General features: G+C 36.5%; 1 protein-coding gene across 1 annotated transcript in view; it reads right to left on the bottom strand.

Moving 5' to 3' along the window:
• Positions 1–23,998, bottom strand: part of PTPRD (protein tyrosine phosphatase receptor type D) — a 1,348,716-nt gene that overhangs the window by 206,702 nt on the left and 1,118,016 nt on the right. Inside the window, exons 11-12 of the mRNA XM_075138097.1 lie at positions 21,950–22,095; positions 17,603–17,744 (exon numbers count right to left, since the gene is read on the bottom strand). Of these exons, the coding sequence (XP_074994198.1) occupies positions 17,603–17,744; positions 21,950–22,095 (288 nt within the window). The remainder of the gene's footprint in view (positions 1–17,602; positions 17,745–21,949; positions 22,096–23,998) is intronic.

The raw sequence follows: 23,998 nt of genomic DNA, 5'->3' as shown, positions 1-23,998 counted from the left end.
TGAGCACGATAAAAGGATGGTAAGAGGCATCCAAGCCTGCAGAGAGAAAATAATTATTTTTGCCCAGAGTTCACCCTCCTCATTTGCCTTAGTAATGCTATTTTATTTAATGTGCAGGAACTGCAATTTCTCTTATCTGAGATATGTGGTTTTCTAGTTTTTACATTTATTTCTTGAGTAAGAAAAATAAATTGTCTAGCATCATTTTCTTAAGATGAAATAAACTTATTGTATACTATTTTGGACTTGGATGAACTTAAAATCCATTCACTGACATCCACTCCTAGATTCTACTCTCAGGATTCTTCATGTCTCTTATAGCAGTTGCCACTTCACAAAACTGTGCATTCCTTAAAAGCTAAAATGAAAGAGCACTAGGGATCTCTACTGTAGGTCTTAAATGATTTAATAAATGGCCTTTTAATCAGAAAATTCTTTGCAATTACTCTAATATCAAGACACACTACATCCTAAATGAAAAATAATTACTTAGCGGTTATTCATTAAAATTCACAAAAATATTAATAAAATTATATGCAATAGTTAAAAGTCTCATGCACTACTCATTGTGATCATTCTGTCAAAGTCAATAAAATATTCCTGAAAAATTAAAAAGAAGCAATATGCTGCTCACATTACTTACTGGCTTTGAGCTAACAGAGACTAAGTTGCCAGGACACAATATGCACCTTAAGATATCACCAGGATAACAAAATCCCTACTGATCTGGTGTGCAGCAATGAAAACATTGGAGAAGTTTCCTGTTACTCAGAGTTTTATCTAAATGCAGTATTCTAATACTTTGCTTTTAAATTCAGTAGGAAATATTATAATGCAGCCCAAACCCTAAATTATTTAAGCCTTCCTATGAGCACTTGGGCTATATCTCTGGTAAAGATAAGTGTATAATAGAACAAGGGGTTTAAGCAGCTTGTCCCAATTCCTAATACTAGTAAAAAGGAAGTCAATAATTCAAATTCATTCATTAAATACTTATTTAATAAAGTACATTGGGGAAAGAAGGAGAAAATGCGGAATGGTGTAACAGTGCCTCAGAATAGGCACTATTATATAAGAGGACTGCAAAAAACCCAGAAAGTTCTTCCACAATATGCAAAGAAAGGAAAAACAAATCTTCTTAGTATGATATTGAATATTCATGCTTTCTTAAGAGAATTGGTGTAAAAATTGCTTATAGTGCTTACTGGAAGGCTCTTATGCATCAGGACTGATGCAATTTGAAAGTGTAGGCAGCTTTTTGGGATCCAAAGAAGTCTAATGGAGGAAGAAGGGAGAGGGCCACTTGGGAACCAAAGTCTTGGCAAGTCTAGGGGTAAAAAATAAAGTGTCACCCAATGTGAGGAATGTTGCTGTTCTGCTGGGAGTTGCCTTCACACGTGGTTAGGATCCATACAAGCAACACCCGAATCCCAGTTCTTCCTGTTCTCTTGAGAACCAATAAGTCATTGACCAGTGACCTAACCTTTTATCTTGTCTCCAGTATAAAAGCTAAGTTGAAACCTTTCCAACATTCACTTTTAAGAACAAACCCAAAATGGCTGGGCTAGAGATGTCTTGTGAAATCTAGGGGAGGTAACTGAAGAAATGCATTGCCAGGACAACTTTCTCTTGTTAACTTCTTGCCTATAAAAGCCATGTGAATTATCTTGCTAGCAATCCTGTCAATAGAAAGGATTCTTAACCAGGTGGTGAAGATGAAAATAAAGAATTGCAGGTTATGATTCGATCCCTTGTTTAAAAGAGAGCAAGAGGACATGTTACCATCAATGGTCTTTGCAGGCATGATGAACTGAGCAAGAAGTCACAGCATCCCTTATTAAAATGAATCGTATTTTTCTTGTCAGCCTATCAGAAATAAAACCTTGAGCAAAAAAAACGTGGCCTTCTCCCCTTGCTTTAATAAACAGTGGCTTTGGAAAGGAATGAAAGGAACTTCTCACTGCTGGACAGATGGATGAAAGAGTGGACAGAAGAACTGGGACTCAGTCACTCTCTCATAGGAGGAAGACAGTGCTTGCTGCATTATCTTAATAGTCTGTCCACAAAGAGTGCTTGCATGGTCTAAGACAAGAGAATTAGCCAATTCTGCAGGAAAACCAAAGTATTGTCTGGGAGAAAGAAAGCAAAGCATATATATGTAAGAACAGTTTGAAGGGAGGAGGCAACGAAGGGAGGGCAACGAAGCTGGTGAAGGGCCTGGAGCACAAGTCTTATGAGGAGCGGCTGAGGGAACTGGGGTTGTTTAGCCTGGAGAAGAGGAGGCTGAGGGGAGACCTCATCGCGCTCTACAACTACCTGAAAGGAGGTTGTAGCGAGGTGGGTGTTGGTCTCTTCTCCCAAGTCACTAGCGATAAGACAAGAGGAAATGGCCTCAAGTTGCGCCAAGGGAGGTTTAGATTGAACATTAGGAGAAATTTCTTTACTGAAAGAGTGGTCAGGCCTTGGAACAGGCTGCCCAGGGAAGTGGTGGAGTCACCATCCCTGGAGATATTTAAAAGACGTGTAGACGAGGCCCTTAGGGACATGGTGTAGAGGGCATGGTGGTGTTGGGTTGATGGTTGGACACGATGATCTTAGAGGTCTTTTCCAACCTGTATGATTCTATGATTCTAAGGAACTATCTGCCCACGAAATGATAACCATGTACCTTACCATTTTCAGCAATGTCATCTTTTCCTCTAACTAAAATGTCCTTATACTATAGAATTGTCTCACAGTGAGGAGCCTTGAACTACAACTGCAATTGTCATAGTGTAATTAGTAGATCCAGCTGAATAAAGTAAGTATCAAAAGCCATCAAGTCAAAACTGAAACCAGCTAAACTACCAATTTTTGGTAAGAGCAAACAATGAAATGAATTGTCCCTTTAGCAGAGAACCCTGAGCTCTTTGTTCCATATATCAGATTTGTCCTAGCAATAACTTTGGTATAGACAGAAAAAAATGAAATCAATTATCAACTTTCTTGAACACAAACTTAAGAAGTGATCACGCAAAACAGATCACTCAAAACTTTGCACCATTTGAGTTGGCTCTGAGTTTCACCACTACCGCTATCTAATGCTCAAAATCTAGATTTAATGACTGTATCCAAAAGTTCATAATGTGTGCACCAGGTTCAACAGGGTTCCTAATAGAGTCAGTATTCTCCTTTCTTTAATGAAACATGATCATTTCACTGTTTATTTTAAGCAGACGGTAAGTCATGAGAGTAATCAACATGATTGAGATATTAAGAAAATGGGAGAAAAAAATCCTAATAACGTTTACTGAAAAAGTAAAACTAATTCTGCCATAACCCAAATGACTAATCTATAATTTTAAATACTGTTCTGGGGATATTTGAAAATATAAAAACTTCCTTTTGACTATGGGAATGTTACCATCATTCTTTTGATACTTTCTATTTCTTCGTAATGATGAGAAAAAAATAGAAAAGTCTTACAAGATCAAAACCCATAAATCCCCAAGTTTAATCATTAAAACAGTCCAATTATTTTTAAACTTAGCTCATGATTTCAAAGATACACATTTACATTTTCTGAGCATCTAGAAATGACTATGCTACTGGGAGAGTGTTCTGCCCTGCCCTCCCTCGCCCCTCCCCTTATAAGCAGGAGTAAATTAAACTTAGTTATTATAGATCTACTGAAAACAGATTTTATTTATGGCCTCTTGTCTAATTTTTTCTCCCTGCCCCCAGTTCACTTAGAAAAAAAAAAAATAGACCAATCATTATGACTTATCTGCAAAGCAGAATTAGGCATATATTCCAGGCATCAGAGCCTAAAACAATCTATATTAACAGTTGAAGATGAAAGCTAAACTGTCCTTAGTTATGTTCAGCCTCTACCCTTCCTTCTGTTCTTCCCTCTAATACGAAATCTGCAATAAATCTGTCCATGAGGTTCTCCGATCTATCTTCTTTGTACTTTTAATCTAAAAATCCAATCTTAAAACAACTTGTACCAACTCATGTCCTATCACACCCTTCTCCTCTTCTCATGCAATAAAATCAATTTCTGTAAATGAAGAAATGACAATAGCAATAAATATCTGAAATATCACCTTGTTTATTTGACTCATTCATTAGAAACTCTCTAGGACACATACCACATGCACAGCTTCCTATCTTTTAAGAATGGCAGAAGTTTCAAATGTACATAAAATTTATTTTAAATATTTATCTATTTTATAAAATTCTCTCTCATGAGTTATCAGCCAGCATTAAGACTAAAACCAGATAGATTCCTGAATTCCAAAGGGCTGAGTTTCTGGAGCACCTAGCTGCAACCAAATGCCACATTCAGAACACGTGAAAATTAAGCTACCATTTAAGAATATCTACTTACACTGCCACTTGAGTTTAGGCAACTATTAAACACCACCATCACCACCCCCCTGAGTATCTCACATTAAGACGTATCCTGCTCTGTTTTGGTCGTAAGCAAAAAAATCCAGAATTTTCAAGTATCTAAGTATCCTTAGAAACATAAAGTGCTCAGTACCCACCAGAGAAACTACCAATAAGCCTAAATTTAGATTTCCAGGTTTGAAAAATATGAATGGTACAGCCTGAGACTTTTTTCTGCTTGTTTTTTTGTGGGTTTGACATTTTGCAACTAATGACCAAACTCAAGATTTGACTGATCTGAAGTCCAGATAAGAAGACTGTTTTCTCACTGACTTCAACGTACTCTCAATTCTGTCCTCTGTCTGCTATATGAAACATGCCACAACAACAAATGATTGCTTTTGGGCTTAGTAATAGCTTTTCTGAACTTAGCTTCATCATCTTGCCATAAATCAAGTTCCAAGTGACAGTAGGCTTTTGCAAAAAGATCCCTGGCAACTTTTCAGCCTCTCAATTCGCTGTTCTTGAAAGTCATTTTGCTGCAGGTATAATGAAGAGGATTCCCCAGATAGTCTTCTTCCTTATCTATACAGCCAAAACCCAAATAAATCTCTGTGTGAACATTAAGATAGAGGTTGTCTATACAGATTTGTTTATCTTAGGAGCTAGGCTGATAATGCCATTTAAGACAAGATGATATATTTTATTAAAATAAATTACAGGCCTAGTGAAACATGATAGTGCAACAGCCGAAACAATGGAATATTGGGAGCTAAGATGAGATTTTGAGCTTGGTACTAAGCTAGAAGCACTGAATATCAATTGATTAAATAGAAAATGTACTTTATAATTGCCATTCATAGCAGTGATCATAAAAAATGGATTTCTTTACAAGGATTTTCACAGTAATGAAGAACAGTTCTTAGCCAAGTTAGATGGGACACAAAAATTTTCCAGGACAAGTTTCTTTTTGAAAGGCAGGGAATATGAATGAGCACAGAAAGAACAAGACTATTTCATGTTCAGATAAAAAATTTACATAGATTAAAAAATTAAGAGAATTGTGAAGCTAACATGTTTAGCATTGTCCTTTAAGTGATCTTTTTAAATTACTGTTAAATATAGAATAGAATAGAATTAGAATAGAATAGAATAGAATAGAACAGAACAGAACAGAACAGAACAGATTGTTTCAGTTGGAAGTGACCTACAACGATCCAACAGCCTGATCACTTCAGGGCTGACCAAAAGTTTAAGCAAATGGTTAAGGGCATTGTCCAAATGGCTCTTAAAAACTGACAGGCTTGGGGCACCAACCACCTCTCTAAGCAGCCTGTTCCAGTGTTTGACCACCCTCTCGGTAAAGAAATGCTTCCTAATGTCCAGTCTAAATCTCCTCTGGTGCAGCTTTGAACCATTCCCACGCATCCTATCACAGGATCCCAGGGAGAAGAGGTCAGCACCTCTCTCTCCACTTCCCCTCCTCAGGAAGCTGTAGAAAGCAATGAGGTTGGCCCTCAGCCTCCTTTTCTCCAAACTAGACAAAACCAAAGTCCTTAGCTGCTCCTCATAGGACATGCCTTCCAGCCCTGTCACCAGCTTTGTTGCCCTCGTCTGGAGGCATTCAAGGACCTTAACATCCTTCTTAAATTGTGAGGCCCAGAACTGCACACAGTACTCAAGGTGAGGCCGCACAACACTGAATACAGCAGGATAATCACCTCTTTTGACCAGCTGGTTGTACCATGTTTGACGCACCCCAGGATGCAGTTTGCCCTCTTGGCTGCCAGGGCACGCTGCTGACTCATACTGACCCTGCTGTCAGCCAGCACCCCCAGATCCCTTTCTGCAAAGCTGCTCTCCAGCCACTCCTCTCCCAATTTAGGCTTGTGCCAGGCGTTACACCATCCCAGGTGCAGAATCCGGCACTTGGACTTGTTACATTTCATGCCATTAATCATTGCCCAATGCTCCAATCTACCTAGATCCCTCTGCAAGGTGTCTTGTCTCTCTCTCGAGAGCACCTCCCAGTTTGGTATCATCAGCAAACTTGCTAAGGGTGTATTCCATCCCTGCATCCAGATTGTTGATAAATATATTGAACAGGACTGGCCCTAGAATTGAGGCCTGAGGAACACCGCTGGTGACTGGTTGCCAACCAGATGTAGCCCCGTTTACTGCAACCCTTTCAGCTTAGCCATTCAGCCAGTTCTTCACCCAGCACACCGTGAACCCACTCACCCCACAGCTGAACAGCTTGTCCAGAAGGATGCTGTGAGGACAGTATCAAAAGCCTTACTAAAATCTAGAAAAACTACATCCACTGCCTTCCCTTCATCTGCTAGGTGGGTGACTTTATCATAGAAGGATATCAAATTAGTTAAACAGGACTTTTCCTTTGTGAACCCTTGTTGACTGTGCCTGATGATTGTATTGTTCTTTAAATGCCTTTCAATAGTACCCAGTATGACCTCCTCCATAATTTTTCCATGGAACTGAGGTTATGCCCTTCTTGCAAATGGGAGTAACATTGGCTAGCTTCCAGACAGCAGGGACCTCCCCCGACTCCCAAGACCTTTGGTAAATGATCGAGAGGGGTCCTGCTGGAGCAATAACAACAGTAATTCAGATAATAACAATAATTCAGATATGCACTGTTGGCAATATCTCCTCAAATATGTCAATGCTATGAAAGACCACAATGTCATAAGCCAAGATTCAGGTGCATTGATAGTTTTAATGAAACACCTAGCTCTAATCAGTGCTTTTTGACTGTATTTGACTCAAAAGCTTATTGAAATGATTTCACTTGAAAAATTACCTCATTATTCTGTTTTGCTGTTGTTGTATTAAGCATGCACTGACACTGTATGTCACAAGATGCATTCAATATAAACAAAAGTGCTAAAATGCTACTATTGCTATCTAACATTTTACATCACAGTAGATTCTTTGTAGTAGTTTTACAGTAAATCATTTTAATGGAATAATTTAAATCACAGTGGACTTAAGACACAATTTTGCACATGATTTATCCATTTGTAAGTGAAGACAAAGAAATTCCATTTGCTACCGAACTAGTGAGTGGTAACTTTATTAATGCATCTTTGCTACAAAGATAAATAGAACAGTAGTAAGTCAGCTGCAGAACTTCATGTCAGTTTACAGCTAGCATTGAAATACCTGAAGTGATATGTATCATAATAGGATTTTATATCCTGTCTAAGCCTTTGAGTATTCATAAAAATTTCTCCCTCCTCATAGAGCCACTTAAATCACAATTCTTTCAACCTCCCACCACACTAATGCAATAAAACCTCCTTTGCTTTGTTGCATCAATTGAAAGTCATTGCTTCAGAATTGTTTCATTACTAATCTAATAATCAAAATACTTTTGCTTTGACAAGATCCATTGAATTTCAGGTTCCTTTTAATGTTTATATGTTCGCCAAAAATATTTTAAATACTTTTGTATGTATTCTTCTGTTTAGTTTTTGCTTCCTATGTCAAATCTTTGAAAATCTAACAATCACAGTAATAAATACTATTTTATGACCAATTGACAGGTTAAGCAAGCTGAAGTATTACATCAGCTTTCTTTAATTTCTGAATTACATTTTCAGATATATGTGAAAAAGCATTCTTAGTAGGCTTTTTCTGTATTTGAAGATTAGTACTTATTATATTAAAATGGATTTAATTTTACTGTCACTTCAGTACACTAGTGTCAAACATGTCCTACATTTCAGCAAACATTTCTGCCATCCTAATGGTGCACTTGATAAGACATGAGCATTCACAGAAACCACTAGCCTGGAAAGCTGAAGACAGACCTACTACATGAATGTCTTTTTCTAGTAATTGCCTTGGTTTTATTATGCTATATTAGGCATCTCATATGAATATTTGCTCTGATAATAATTAAATTGAAACTATCAAGCTGCTAATACTACTGGGTTCCTTACAGATATGCTGACATTGTTAGGGGTTGAGCAACTAATCATCGTATCATCTCCTCAAATAGATAATCTCTAGAATTACGTTACTTTTTTTTAATAAATATGAAATATTGACATGAAAAAATTCCCTAGAATTCTGCTGTCAATTTAACTTTCATGTTGTGCAGTAATGACAATTACATTGCTAATTAATATCGTAAGAGTTTGTTAAGTGAGTGGACATACAGATAAATAAATTGCATGCAGAATTGAGGCCACAGATTATAATAACAACGCGAAACATGGCATTTGATTAATTGCATTGGCTTTCATTAAGGCATTGGCTTCAATTGAGACAGTGGTTGTAGGCCATTGAAGAATGAAAGCTTGCATAATCTTAAACCCTGATACTGAACTAACAGGACTCTAAACAAGGCCAAGGGCCTTAAATGCATGCATAACAACTAATCCCAGGAAAAGTGATTGCATTCTAAAAATTATTGGTCTAAGAAAAACTATTTTGTACTTATTTTTTGTATCAATGAAGATAGACAAATGGCCCACCATTTTCCAAATAGATTAAAAAAAACACAACGCAAATTTGAGTGACAGTTTTATTTAAATTGAATTACCTTGCATCCAGGCAGAAACTGGAAAAAATGAGATTCTTTACGTATATACATAGACACATAGCGCTGCAAAGTATCAAAATTATAGCATAGAAGTCTAAAAAAAACTATCCTTATTCAGAACAGCTAGCAGTTGTTCACATAATTAATGCTCCACCTTTTCTTGTAAAGATCATTCGTAATATCATATCTGTGCACTTTTATCTGGGTCAGTCTTTGAGGAACCAGATCAAAATGGTAACCTATTGTATATAGAAGGTCATGGCTCTTCAGGATTAGGAAATTTCATTTTAATTCTGTGCTTACATCACTTGATACTAGTTCTGCAAGGACAGACTGTCAGAGGAAATATTCCTCTTCTCCCTACTATTCCTTTTTCATTGTTCTCATTGTCACTTGTTTCTGACAGATTTCTGATGATTTGGTGATGAAGGTCTGGGAAAAGGGACTGAATCATCATAGGTATCAATGAGTGGGAAAAAAGTATAAAACAAACAAGTGTTTTAAAACTGAACTGCTCAGGATGGCTTAGTTTGCATTTTCCAAGTGGCCAGCATATACTCACTCTTGTTATCAAAAATGCCTAGAACACTATATGCAGTCGTTAGATACTAGAATGGGAATACCCAAATGGGGGTCATGCTAAAATTAGTCATTGAGCTGTTGTCTGGAAGTATTAAACAGGTGTACATTCTTAGCCAAAACTGTCCAGTGAAGAATTCTTTCAAGCTAAATAGAACTGCTCTGCTTTTGCCTGGTATTATTTCAATTCCTCTTCTTAGATCACAACAACTGCCAGACATCTATCTATGAACTAGCACCCACAAGTTTCTTTTCTTTCATAGATATATAATAAGAACAAATATCATATAGCCTAGCCAGTTTACTGATTTCAAGTCAGTGTTTATCTCTTAGGACCATCCATACTGCCCTATAAACATCAGGCATAAATAATTCCTTACTACAGCTAATACTTCAAAAACTAAAATTGATCCTAGGCATATGTACAAATATGTGAAACTGAACTGGATAACTTTATAGCATTGTATGTAAACCAGAAACTTGGCCGGATGAAATTCAGTGAGGAATAGAAGGAAGAAAAATAAACCTTTACAAAGATATAATGGTACCTGGTATTACTAGTTGGCAGCAGGAAAACTTTGTCAATGTATGTTCATTGAGCAAATACAACTGAACAATCAATCACATTAAAATAATACATAGGACAACAAAAAGTTGAAAGAAACTTCTTGAGTAAAAAAAAATATTTGTAGAGAATAAAGTTAGAACAGATTTCTCAAAAAAATCAGATGACTATGGATACCTTCTTAAGACATCTTAAAAGGTCTTATAAGTTGAGTGGCCTACTCTACATTTTCCTAAGTAACTAATATCTGAAAGTTTTGACTACAGGAATTTACACTGACAATCAAGAAATTTGGGATTGCTGTTTCATTCATTTTTTTAAAGTGACTGTTCTACTTTTTGGAAGAAGCTTTCTAATGTATAGCTTTAAATTTATAATGACTGTAGCAGGTTCTTTATAATAAAATGGTTTGCAAGAAAATTTGTACATTTAAAACTATGAAAAAAATTGATGAATTTTGCATCTAGGGACATGAGTGGAAATATGAAAAAGTATTAACTATAAAAAACATGGGGTTTTGCCAGAAACTTCTTACAATACTTATAGCAGTTATTCAATCATTTTCATATATTTTAAATGACTACAAACATGGCTTTTTAAAGAACTACACAAAAGTCAACAACAGATAACTGTGAAATCAGTAAGATCAAGTATATATCTAGAAGTTAAACTCAATATCCTGCATCATACATTTACAATAACAGACCCCATGTGTTTACTGATTGTTACAGAATTTATAAGTTGCCGTATTTTCTAAACAATTAACATTAGTTACCACATATATGCCTGCACTTAAAACTTAACTTAAAACACACAGTAACTTATAAACCAGCCATTGGAAATGGACTATGTATTTCACAAAACTATTCTTTTGTATCCTGTTCTGGCTAGTGGTTAAATCCCACCACCCCATCTTTAAAAAGATCAATAATTCATTAAGTATTTCAAATTATACTGCACGAAGACAAATGTTTTATTTGCCCAACATACATTCGCATACCCAAAGAAAATATTTCAAAATAGTTTCTAACGTTACAGCTAATTATTTCTAATGCTGTACTACTTTGTAAGCCATTTGAAGAAACCTGCATGCCATTCTATAACCGCCTGTAAGTTTTTTCTTAAGCTTAAGTTGTATTGGCTACCTCTCCTTTTGTTTCACTATTTCACAAAATCCTTTTGTGTGAACTGTCAAGCAGCTGTGTTTTGTTCCTTAATTTTCCTTGCACAGGTCCCCAGGAGAGACTTTACAACATAAACTGCAAAGTACCATTTTCACAGCAGGAACAACAGTGTTCTTCTTGAAAAAGAGGCATAATAAAAATAGGACTGTAATGAACATGCTAATTCTGGTCACAAGGTGCTATATGTAGCATGATCACTGAAAGTTCAGGAGGTTTGGGGGAAAGATATTCCTCTGGCTCTTCAAAAGTCTTCTCATGCATTATACGTTTGAGATAAATGTCTTTCCAGTATATGAAGTTCTCGCACATATTTTCTTGCTTTTCTTGTTTCTATTCATTCCACTTTCAAAAGCCTGTCCTACTAGCAGCCTCCCGCCAATAGTCACTGTGACTAGACCGCAAACAGTTAAGTCAGATAAACACTGGTATACATCGTTTATAGAGCTCCAGCTGGAACATGGCAAATTTCTCCTACCATGCAGCTAATAGCCAGAATATGTACAGTCTTCCTCCCATTCGTCTAGAAATGAGAGACATCCCACAGCACATTTTCCAATATTATAGCCGTGCCACTCCATTTGTCTAATTTCCATGCCCTCAAAGATAGCTGTCCCAGATGACAGATTACTTCAAAATAGTTCCTTCTCATTTCAGTACTACTGGGTACAGTGAAAATACAGAAATGAGCTTCTATTATCATTGAATCTATTGCTAGCAGCAGAAACCAAAAATATAGCACCTTGAATTCATCATCTCTGGTTTTTGGTTTTTTGTTTGTTTGGTTTTTTTAAACAGTGTGGAAATGTTCTGCACTTCTGAGAGTCTAATAAAAATCACCTCTCAATCATTTCAATCTCAGTCTCTGTGTGGATCAATGGACAGGGAAACACTGTTCAGTAAATATTTCACTTTTTATTTTATGCAGCAATGACTGTTTGACATTAAATCAATCAGTTTCTAAAAAGCATAAAAAGGAATAACTGCACTTGGCACTTCCCATAGAAATTTTACTTTAATTTTTCCATCCTTATACAGTGCCCGTGCTACAAAGATGCTATATGTCAATATTTTTATAATGCACTGTATGATCAACAATGATAGAGAAAATTGTGGGCTGAGAAAACAAACTGCCTTCTGCTTAAGTGCTCTGTGTAGTCTCTCTCTTTTCTTCCTAGACAGTAGAGAAAACAAAGCAAACAGCAGTGATAGCAGAATGTACTTAGGACCTTTTCCATCCTTGCTTAAAACCTGCACTCTTCTGTACTGCAACCATACACCTTCTCAGGAGGTAGTTGAAGCTAAGTTTCTTGAGGTCCTTATACACTTGGCGGAACTTCATCAAGGAATAATAATAAAAAAATCATTTGAAAAATGAAAAGCAGGATTCCTTAAAATTAATGGTATGGAATTGTTGCTGATTTCTCTACTAGGCGGAGGCATCTCATTTCCTCCTTCCTGAACAATTTATATAGAATCATAGAATCATAGAATCATTGGGGTTGGAAAAGACCTCTAAGATCATCGAGTCCAACCGTCAACCCAACACTACCATGCCCACTAAACCATGTCCCTAAGCACCTCATCTACACCTCTTTTAACACGTCTTGCACATGACACCAGAATCTTTGTTCTACTGCCATGAAAAATGTCTGTTATTCACCATTTGCAAGACCAAAAAACAGAGTTATGTGGCTTTAACAAGAAATGAATGAACGATAAAAGGAAAGCTATTCCATCTCTGATGTCTGCAGATTATGGGAAGATCCTACACTTTATTGTCTTTCATTGCCTATCGAACACTGATAATTTTGAATTAAGTAATAAAAGCACTGTTCCACTCATATGGTTCTCAGCATAAATTTTCAAAGCAAAGTGCTCCAAAATAAATATCATCGACTCCTCTTGAAGGAGGAGTCCAGACTTCTCCTCACAACCCTTGTTTTCCTTCAAATTCAGCATTTTCATGTGGGTCAATCTGTCCTGGAAAGCACCTGCCTCCTTTATACACAGAAAATCAAAAGCAGTTTCCATTTATCTCAGACATTCACTCTTAGTCCAGACTGTCACAATATTCAGCCTAGCAAGTAAAAGTTTAGCCTGGAACATTTCCTGATTTACTCTGTTAACAGAAAAAATGCCCAACACTTTGTCTCTGTTAAGGCCTTGAAATGTTATCATCTGTAGATGGCTTTTCTGCCCTTTTTCCTTCTCACATTGTGAAGTTTCTCACAAATGAAGCTAAAGACTTCATTTATTTTCATAGTTCTTAGAGACCCAAGTACTAGAGATTGGTCATAGTGTAAGAAACTAACAAAACAGGGTAATACCTGTAGTGCATAGAACTAGTTACTCTATACTGATAGAAAAACTGACAAGTTTAGCTCTAAAAATTTGGCAAAAATGTAGCTGTTCTGTGATGTGCAAATGATTTGTAGCAGTTAAAATTGATTTAGTGAAACAAACAAACAAAAATGAATATAGGTAGATACTTCAACTCCTGTGAACATCCTGATTTCACCAACGTCCCATATCAGAGTCGCAATACTTGTGGGTTGAATTGTGGGTAAACTCTGACTTCCTCCCCAAGGTGCCCTCTTGCAAGAGGCACAAATAACAAGTTGGGTCTGTGATAGCACCATTACAGAAAGATTTGAAGAACGTATGAAAGTTATTTGTGTATCTTCTGCAATCCAGAGTCACATACTTGCTCCAGGGATGAGTAAAGCCTAAGTTGACCACAGATCCAACTCACTCCACTCTGTTTTGCATTTATAGAATCATAGAATCATAGAATCATAGAATCATTGAGGTTGGAAAAGACCTCTAAGATCGTGTCCAACCATCAACCCAACACACCATGCCCACTACACCATGTCCCTAAGTGCCTCATCTACACCTCTTTTAAATACTTCCAGGGTTAGTGACTCCACCACTTCCCTGGGCAGCCTGTTCCAAGGCCTGATCACTCTTTCAGTAAAGAAATTTCTCCTAATGTCCAATCTAAACCTCCCTTGGCGCAACTTGAGGCCATTTCCTCTTGTCCTATCACTAGTTACTTGGCAGAAGAGACCAACACCCACCTCGCTACAACCTCCTTTCAGGTAGTTGTAGAGCGCAATGAGGTCTCCCCTCAGCCTCCTCTTCTCCAGACTAAACAACCCCAGTTCCCTCACCGCTCCTCATAAGACTTGTGCTCCAGGCCCTTCACCAGCTTCGTTGCCCTCCTCTGGACACGCTCCAGCACCTCCATGTCCTTCTTGTAGTGAGGGGCCCAGAACTGAACACAGTATTTGAGGTGTGACCTCACCAGTGCCGAGTACAGGGGCACAATCACCTCCCTGCTCCTGCTGGCCACACTATTTCTGATACAGGCCAGGATGCCATTGGCCTTCTTGGCCACCTGGGCACACTGCCGGCTCATGTTCAGCCGGCTGTCAATCAGCACCCCCAAGTCCTTTTCCTCTGGGCAGCTTTCCAGCCACTCTTCCCCAAGCCTGCAGCATTGCATGGGGTTGTTGTGACCCAAGTGCAGGACTTGGCCTTGTTGAACCGCATACAGTTGGCCTCGGCCCATCAATCCAGCCTGTCCAGGTCCCTCTGCAGAGCCTTCCTACCCTCCAGCAGATCAACACTCCCATCCCGCTTGGTGTCGTCTGCAAACTTACTGAGGGAGCACTCGATCCCCTCGTCCAGATCGTTGATAAAGATATTGAACAAGACCGGCCCCAGTACTGAGCCCTGGGGAACACCGCTCGTGACTGGCCACCAACTGGATTTAACTCCGTTCACCACAACTCTCTGGGCCCGGCCGTCCAGATTATGTCTGTTAATTCCTGTTCACATCTATGGTGTATATTTATTCCTACAGCAGCTTCGTGAGACACAGGGCCACTCTATCCCACAAAGGCATTATCAGATGCAGTGTTTTCCACAAGGCTGCTATTGCAGACTGTACAAAATGAAGCTTTGTGTAAGTTTGCAAAGTAGAAGCTTATAATATAATTACTTATCTTCCAGGCTAATACCCTTAGCACTGAACTATCCCTTGTCTTGGAAAGCAATATAGCAAGTCATTGTACTTATAGCACTTCAAAATTTTAACCCTGCCAAAATGTCCTTACAATGTCCTGTTACTCTGCATGGTCCTTGCTTTCTCTGATGTTACCCCTTTAGCTAACTCTACAGTCCCAATATGTTCATGAGTTCTTATATGTTCCCAGTTTCAGATTAAATCCATAAATATATTCCTGGGGCCAAAGTATATTTCAGCAGTTGCAAAAGCCATACGTGTTATGGCTGGAAACAACACACAGCCTTTCATATTTCATTTTTTTTAATTAGACAATTGATTTTAAATTAAAATTTAAAATTTAAATTGATTTAAATATTAACTTCATAACTAATAAAGTACATTTTTTGTTCATCAGGCATTTGCATATACATATCATCATGCCTGGTTTTTAAAACAGGATCCGATGTTAGTGTTGTCTGAAGTGGCATTGAGCTATTTTAGTAAAAAATGGGCAGCAGAACCACATATGCCTTACAAGAAATTGATTAAATAACCCATAGGACAAGCAATGAAACAGATCACATTTTACAAGTCAATCAGTTCTGACACTCAGACAACTCTTCTGCCTTTTTCAACTGCTATGGCCCTTGGTAGAGAGATGAGAGCTGTTGCTTCTTCTCTACAAACCCCAAAATGAGAACTTTGGTTGGTTTACAACAGTATCTTTCAAAACGCGTGCACATTTCAAAACCAGAGGGTCTTGTAAATACATTTCAAGAAACTGTGAAGACGAAGAATACTTCTTCCACCTGAGTTTTCACAGTTTTTTACTTTTTTTTCCCCCCTCCTCCCTTTTCCCATCTTCCTTCAATTTACAAAACTTTTAATGCAGTATGAAAATGTCATTTTATGGTCATTTTCAACAACGTGGATGCTGTGCAGAAGTAGTGCTTCTATCAGTTAATAAAGGGAAAATCTTATCTTAGGAAGTTAAGAACAGGCCCATGGTGCTGTTAAAACATGAACTTAACTATCAACCTTCCCATTTTCATTGGCTAAACTGGGAAGAATTTTTAAAAGATAACAGAAGGAACAATCATGGCATTAGAGATAAGAACTTTAAATATTAAAAAGGTTTGCTTACTCCAGGCTAAATCTGAGAAAAAAATACGTATTATGTACTTAGTGTTATTATTTGTTATATATGTACATAGTGTTGTTAGTTGACTCTAACAGTAATGCCAGGACTGTCTGTACTGATCAAAATATCAAATAAAAGTATAGAAATAAACCTTTTATTTTTCTTTTTTTGAATAAAAATCCAGCTTCAGAGAAAAATAAGAGAAAACAAACTTGCCACCCTACATTTGTTGGGATAGAAAAAAATTATTTAAATCATACATTTTACAAATTTTCTTCTAAATTCTGTAAAGCTGACTCATCATCTTCAATTCCTATAAACACGCCCCTAGCAGTTAATTCTGCAAATCAAGTAATGCCATGTAATATCAGAATAGAAGACAGTAATCTTCAGTCATAAAAGCAACCTGAAGAGTGTGGTATTTCATGAAGTGTCTCCAAATTCAGGTTCCATTCATCTCCAAGTGACAGAATGAGATGTTCAGGTCATTTGACTACTTCTATTTACTCCTCTGAGTATTATCTAGACAGTAGGCTTGGCAGTACATTCATATCCTACTCCTGAAGGGTTGAAACACCCTAAGGTTGAAAAGATTGAATTTTTCCTTTACTGTCTCCAAAAACTTCTTGCCAAAGTGAGAATACAATTCAGGTGACATATATTTGAAATGGAAGAAGCCCTCCCCTTTTGTATGTATTATATCTTGGGGGGGAAATTTTGTAGCCGCTTAACCTCATCTAAAAACTCTTTATAGAACTTTTGAAGGTCACTGTTAATTGGGCAAATTTCTATGTAAAAGCTGATCACACAAAGCTAAGCTACCCAAGGGCAGCACTAAAATGTAAATCAAATGCATTCATAAAGCATTGTTTTTTGATCAATGATTGATATAATAACCTGTTGTGCACGGCACTCCTGCTTCACTTAGTTCTTACTTCTTTTCCTCACTCTAAACTGTCATATCCCGCATACTCACATTACCATTTTATGGTCAAAAATCAGAAACACAATATTCAAGTATTATGTGGAAAAGGTTGTATTTAACAGCATCACGACTATAATAACATCCATTTGAAAAGAACTGTACTTAACTTTCCTGGAGAGAAACCTCTCTTTTACAACAATATAGCACTTTCAGCTCTATGAAGTGAATTAGTTATGTTTAGAAAGAACTTACCACGTAAAACAGTGAGTCTCGTGGACACACTTATTTCGCCAACACTATTGGAAGCCACACATTCATATATAGCTTCATCTCGTGGCGTGCGCAGTGGTTGTATTCTGAGAACTGATCCAGATCCATCATCAAACTCTATTACCTATAGAAGGAAACAAAAGCTGTCACAGATGTTGTTACAAATGCCTATCCCTCAGTTAATCTGTTCATGAACAGTGACCTGTTGGTATTCATGTCATCAAAGCCAGGTTCGTTTTTCAAATACACATACCAGGACAAATTCCGCACAGATGGGAAAATGTTTAAGTGGCAATGCCTTGTAGCATACATTGCTGTTCAGTGAGTATTCGATGGCCATTCTAAGATAGTTTCAAGAAAAGACAGGATGAAAAACAAACAACAAAAAAACCCCCAGCTAACAAGGGCTGTAAGAAAGAATTCTGTAACTTAACGCTTTTTTTATCCTGAAGTTCACCACCAATCTCTCTCCATTCTCTTAGCTTAAGTACTCTACCTTCAAATGCCAGTTACATTCATTTTAAGTGCTGCACGCTATATTCCCACTCTACTTACAGAGTGCAGTTCACTCATTCATTTAGCTCCAAAGTAAAAAGAGTCAGCAATTTCTGAACAAGATAGGACTACTCAGTTTAGCTATGCATTTAACCCACAAAACGTAAGTAAATTTATCCAACAATGTATTAGAAAGCATGTGACCAGTTAAGAGACTAAAAAGGCTAAAGGTTAAGGTTTAGTTTTTAAATTGCAATATTTACACAAGAAATATTAATTTAAATACAAGAAAGAATTAATTGAATATCTCTTATTTCCTTCTTGTTCTGCAGTCAGAATCACATCAGATATTGGTGAGTACTGCAGCACTCCAAGCACTGGAAAAGCCTTCCTGATAATTAAATTATAATATTAATCTATTTAATCTACTTTTTTAAAAAAGTATTTGTCAACAATATCAGATACCATCAGATAAATGGCACTTATCAAGAAAGGACAGTCACAATTTTTTTTTTTTTACAAAATAATTAATATTTGGCCATATTCTATATACACATGCACAAAACAATTTACCTACATGCCTATTTGCACATGTTTGTGTCTGTATGTCTAATTTACACATAAGTAATCGACTAGATCTCTATACTTGTTGATAGTAGGAAAGAAATACAGCACAGGGTTGGGAACTATGGTTATACGCCCATTATCTTCCCATTTTCATTGTAGGAATTGCTCCGTTTCTTCTTAGCAGTGGGAGACGTCTAGGTGAATATAAGATAAAAACCTGTTTTTTTCTGAGAAGAAATTGGTTTGACAGCCCACAGGCTGTATTACTTTTCCTTGTTCTTTAAGTAAAGCCATTGTCCTAAACAAACTTTGACAACACAAAATCTCCACCTGATCTTAGCACAAACAGAAGAATAACTAGAATTCTTGATAAATTGACATTTATGAGGGAAAGGAAAATTTCAGAATTTTAAAGCAGACAGACTAATGATTTGTAGATAAAAAATGAATAGGATCCAAATAATCACAATCGTTACGCTTAAAAAGAGTAATTATTATTGTTTAAATCTGAACGATTAATAATCCTAGTGGGATGGCCAATAAAAACAATTGCAGCAGATTGGGTTGGGCAAATATTGCAGAGATTAAGTTTCAAGACTGGTGTCTCCAAAATATGTACCATAAAATGGATTTACTTTTCCTGTGATGAGTTCTCCCCTTTCCTGCATATCACATATAGTTAATTCCTCCCATTCCCCCATCTATTGAATGAGACTTTTTTTTTAAAAAAAGCACGGATTTTTTAATAAAACTAGCCTCATGCCACAGGGTATTAAAAAATGCAATTTTTTAAACCTTTTTTTCCCCTTCTCTGTTTCTTTTTAAGTTCCTCTGAGAAAGAATTCTTAGTAACTTAAAGTAGATGTCTCTAATTCATATTATTTGAATTATTTTGAAGCAAGAGGAGAAAAAAGAATCCTCCTGTATCATGTTCATTCATAGTACATACTTGCAATATAAATAAAAGATGAAAGATTAACAGTGAAGTCTCACAAGGTCTTATTGTAGCCTTTAATTTCAGAAACAATGTATAGCTCTCACCACTATTCTCACTCAGTTGTGAGAATTAGCTTGTGATCAAGAACATTCCACATTCAATGATAATAATCTTCAAATATATAAACCGTCACCATCAAGAGAGAGGGAATAAACTATTTGTTGCCCCATTGCTAGATAAGACAATTGCTATGTACATCAAGTTCCAGCAAAAAAGTTCAGGTTCCAGAAAGAAAAAAAAAATCATAGCAAGGTTCATGAAACACTGTAGGAGGCTGTCTAAGTTTATTGGGGGGGGGGAGGGGGAAGTAACCCCCAGCATCCTGGGAAAGCATGTGGATTAGATGGCCCACTGAAGTCCTTTCCAGCTGTATTTACTGTGCTTCTATGAAGACAGGTGGCCAAGTAGAACATTTTCATGTCTTGTATTACTAAATAATCAAACTCAGAGAAATATACAAAATATTAATGTGAAAGAAGAGGAAAATAAGCCCTCCTAATTATTCTCTTACTGGTGCAGTTGACAATCTCATATGTTTCTTGTTTCCCAAATGTTCCATGTGCCTTTTCTGAATCTCATTTCTATTGTTGTTCTGTTCTTAGTTAGAGATTCTCGGCATGAATTAATGGCCTTACTTTGGACAGGAAGGAAAGATGCTTAAAATATTGATGTGCTCTGCACACTTTATAACTACTCTGCTCAGTGGTTATAATAAAAATTATAAAATACTTGGTAAGTGCTTTCTATTTCTTTGAATTACATTCCATCTTACTTGGCTGTACAGCCTGTTCAACAGTCTACTAAAGGCATTTTTAAAACATTTTAAATTAATTTTTTATAGTTCCATTCAAATACTTTTTATTGAAAGAAAACTTTGATTTTTGCTTATTCTCCCTAAAAGCAGGTACATATAAACAATATATGAAGCAAATAAACCACAACATATTGCAAAATAAAACTGAATCAACACAGTAAACATGTACATGCCCAATCTTTCACTGTTTAGAACTCACCTCGAGTGAAAATTTTGTGACCAGAAGGGGATAAATTGTGTAAAGTTTATGATAAAATTTCTATGTTAATCCCTCTAGCCAATTGCAGCTCTGCATATACTCTGCAAAGTACAAACTGTTCTTGGCACTAGGAGGTCACATTTAAATTCATGCTTTTATTTCTCACATTGTAGTAAATATACAAGCAAAGAATTATATTGGTTAATGAACAAATTCCAATGCCTTTAAATATTTTTTGAACAAAAAAAGAATAGAAAAAATTTAGTTTATATAAGAAATGCAATTCTTTTCTGCTGGCTTAAATCTAACCTGAAAACCAGCGCAAGCAATCTTCCCAAATACTATTAAAAACAGAAGACTTCAATATTCAGTTTAACAGGTATATCTTAAATCATTTGCTCATAAAATGCACGTCAAAACTGTTTTATATACAAATTAGTCATCTTCCAAACAGTTGTTTTCTTAATGCAGAACTCTCATATTTAACATTGAAAATAGTGAAGAGACACAGTGAAAATTATACACTCTTAGTGCCAGTTTTGGTATCCATTCTACAAGCCTTTTCCCATTTTCTGAGTTTTTTCTTAATGTTAAAGGTCAATCCATATTTGATATTAATTTTTCCTGCTACTAAAAGAGGGAATAATATTTGATATCTTATTTCCCCCAAATAACCACTATCCTTTGAACAGATTATCTTCACCATTTCCTTTAATTGAAGGTTGTGGAGAGAGGAAATAGCTTTCTCTAAAGCCTTTTCCTAGGTTATTGTTAAGAAAAGAATCAAAAGCAAACAAGTTTTACATTTCCTGTTCGGCAGCAGGAACTACAATGTCCCTTTCATCTTTCTCTGCAACAGTGTGTAAGCAACTGTGGCAGCAGAAGCAGTAGCAGCCTAGGTCTGTTCGATGTACACTGTCACAAAAGGAGGTGGCTTGCTCTCTGGAGACAGCAATCACTGCTCAAATACTTTTCCCCCATCTCCTTCATGGAAAAGATAGTAGGCTGAACAGAAGCACATCAAGGCTCCCCAGTTAGGTTATACTAGTTTAAAAAACAGCAGTAGCAGTTTTCTCTTTAACAGTGCTATGCATAACCAGTTTGCAAAATAAAAATTTCACAAGACTGCTCCCAGTAAATTATCCCCGAGAGTCATAGCTATTTTGCTTAATCACCGATAATAAAGCACACATATTGGGATTAGAAGCGAGACTGGAATTAATGTTTTTCAGAGGAACAGAACAATGGACCTAATACCTCAAATCTCTGATTGCTGACTTTCTTTCCCTTTTTGTTCCAGACAATTTTAGGTCTTGGATCTCCTGTGGCTTGACAGATGAATGAGGCGACTCCTCCAGAAACCCCTGTCTGGTCAACGGGAGTTCTTGTAAACTTTGGTGGTGCTGAAACAAACAAAAAAATAACAAAATTAATCTAAGTAGTAAACATAAAAAATAACCTATGTCAAGATTTCAAAATGAAAAAAGAAGGAAATGTTTTGTTTATCCAGTGGCAGTATTCACCTGCAAGAGAAAGCATTAAAAAAATAACTAAAAGATCAGGAAAGTACTTACAGATTTTACTAGTGAAATTTACATTAAAACAGAAATCTGATAGCATCAGAATAGCAAGATCACACATTATATTTTATCACCATTATAAATAAAAAATCCAATTTGTCTTCTGTTGCAAAATGAGCTCATCAATCAGCTGTAATAAGATCATGATTCATGACTTGATGTTATAATTACAGGATGTCATGAAAACAGGATTCCCACCTTTGAGCCATTAAAATCAGTGACATTTAGGAGAAAGCATTTGTAAGTTTGCAGTGGTGGAGGTAAATGACTATGCATTAAGAGTCCATGCAGAAAGGACTATAACAGAATAGAGATTTACGCTTCACAGTTTCACATATAGCTCCTGTTCACTCCCAAATTATTCTACTCTGTCAGAAAGAAGAAGTGAAAAAAGATCCAACTATTGTAACAACAGGAGAGGAGACAGAAATGGAGAAATAATTTTAAAAGCAGAAAAATGCTTTTTAATTAATTATTCTCTTTCCTTCTATTTCTGTCAACATAATTGAAATTAATTTATCAACCCTGTGGTGAAACAAAACTTTCGAACTTACACCAACACAAGACATGACTTCTAAAGATTTAGCATAAAAATCGATGAGATTATGTCTAACCACAGCACAGAAATGTTGAAGAGTTCCTGTAAATATTTACATCATTCTCTTTCTTAGCTGAGAAATTTTTAGAGATCCCATACACTTTAGGACGCTGATTTGAATTATATGAAGTGAATACTTAGGGCCAATAAATGATAAGAAATCCAGTCTTTGCTATGTAGCCTTTCCCAGTTTTAAGTTGTTATATATAGTTGCCCTATAACAGCTGTTGCAAATCATTTTTGCTCTCATCTTCAACTTTCAGCGGTCAGCTCCTTTCTGTTCTCACTCTCTTCACTCTTCTTCAGTTTCCTTTCCTAGTTCTGACAGTTATGTACCTATACTGTACTAGTTTTCATTTCTAAGTTGCTGCTCTTCACTTCTGATGTCTAACCCCTTCTTCTGCTGAACTGGTCTTTCCACAGGCAATACTTCTTGTCAGCATGTTTATTTAAATTTCAGAAATGCAGCAGACTACAAATATGCATGTATGTAACATTATGTATGTAATCCTGAAATAATTTAAAATGCCAAGAAAATATGATGTGGCCATTATTATGAAACAAAACTCAATATGTTGTTGTTATGTTGCTACATTAAATATGAGAGTATGCAGATTGTCCTAAGTTTACGAAATGAAATTAGTCTTTTTTGTGCTATCCCTAATATGTAACATGCCAGTAACAAAGATAAATTTCAAAAAATGCAGTAAAAATATAATGTTCCTGAAAATCTGCACGCTTTTTTCTTTAACAGACATGTCAGGTATAATTGTTATTGCTCGACTTTTCAGAATGCTCAAGGGCCCTTGAACTATCTGCTGTGTTAATTGTGCCTGGTGAACATGTACCTGAAACCAAATGCAACAGCAAATCCGAACACAGCAAAATAGTGTGCCACAGCTGCCATGGGAAACTCAAGAAATAATTTCTCTGATGTCAAAAGATTGCCAAAACCACGGCAAATAAAACACACTTAGAGCAAAGAAACTAAAAATCCTCTCTGAAGTCACAGGCTTTATGCCTGGACCACGGAAAAGACAGAAATGTATTCTAATGAAGAGCATCTGGGTTTCACCAAAATTGCTAGTTTTTAATCCTTTTCTATGCGTGTATTAACTCAGCACTCTG

The sequence above is a fragment of the Calonectris borealis genome, chromosome Z (genome assembly GCF_964195595.1).
Source record: "Calonectris borealis chromosome Z, bCalBor7.hap1.2, whole genome shotgun sequence".
NCBI lineage: Eukaryota > Metazoa > Chordata > Aves > Procellariiformes > Procellariidae > Calonectris > Calonectris borealis.
This window is presented reverse-complemented; position numbering and strand designations above follow the sequence as displayed.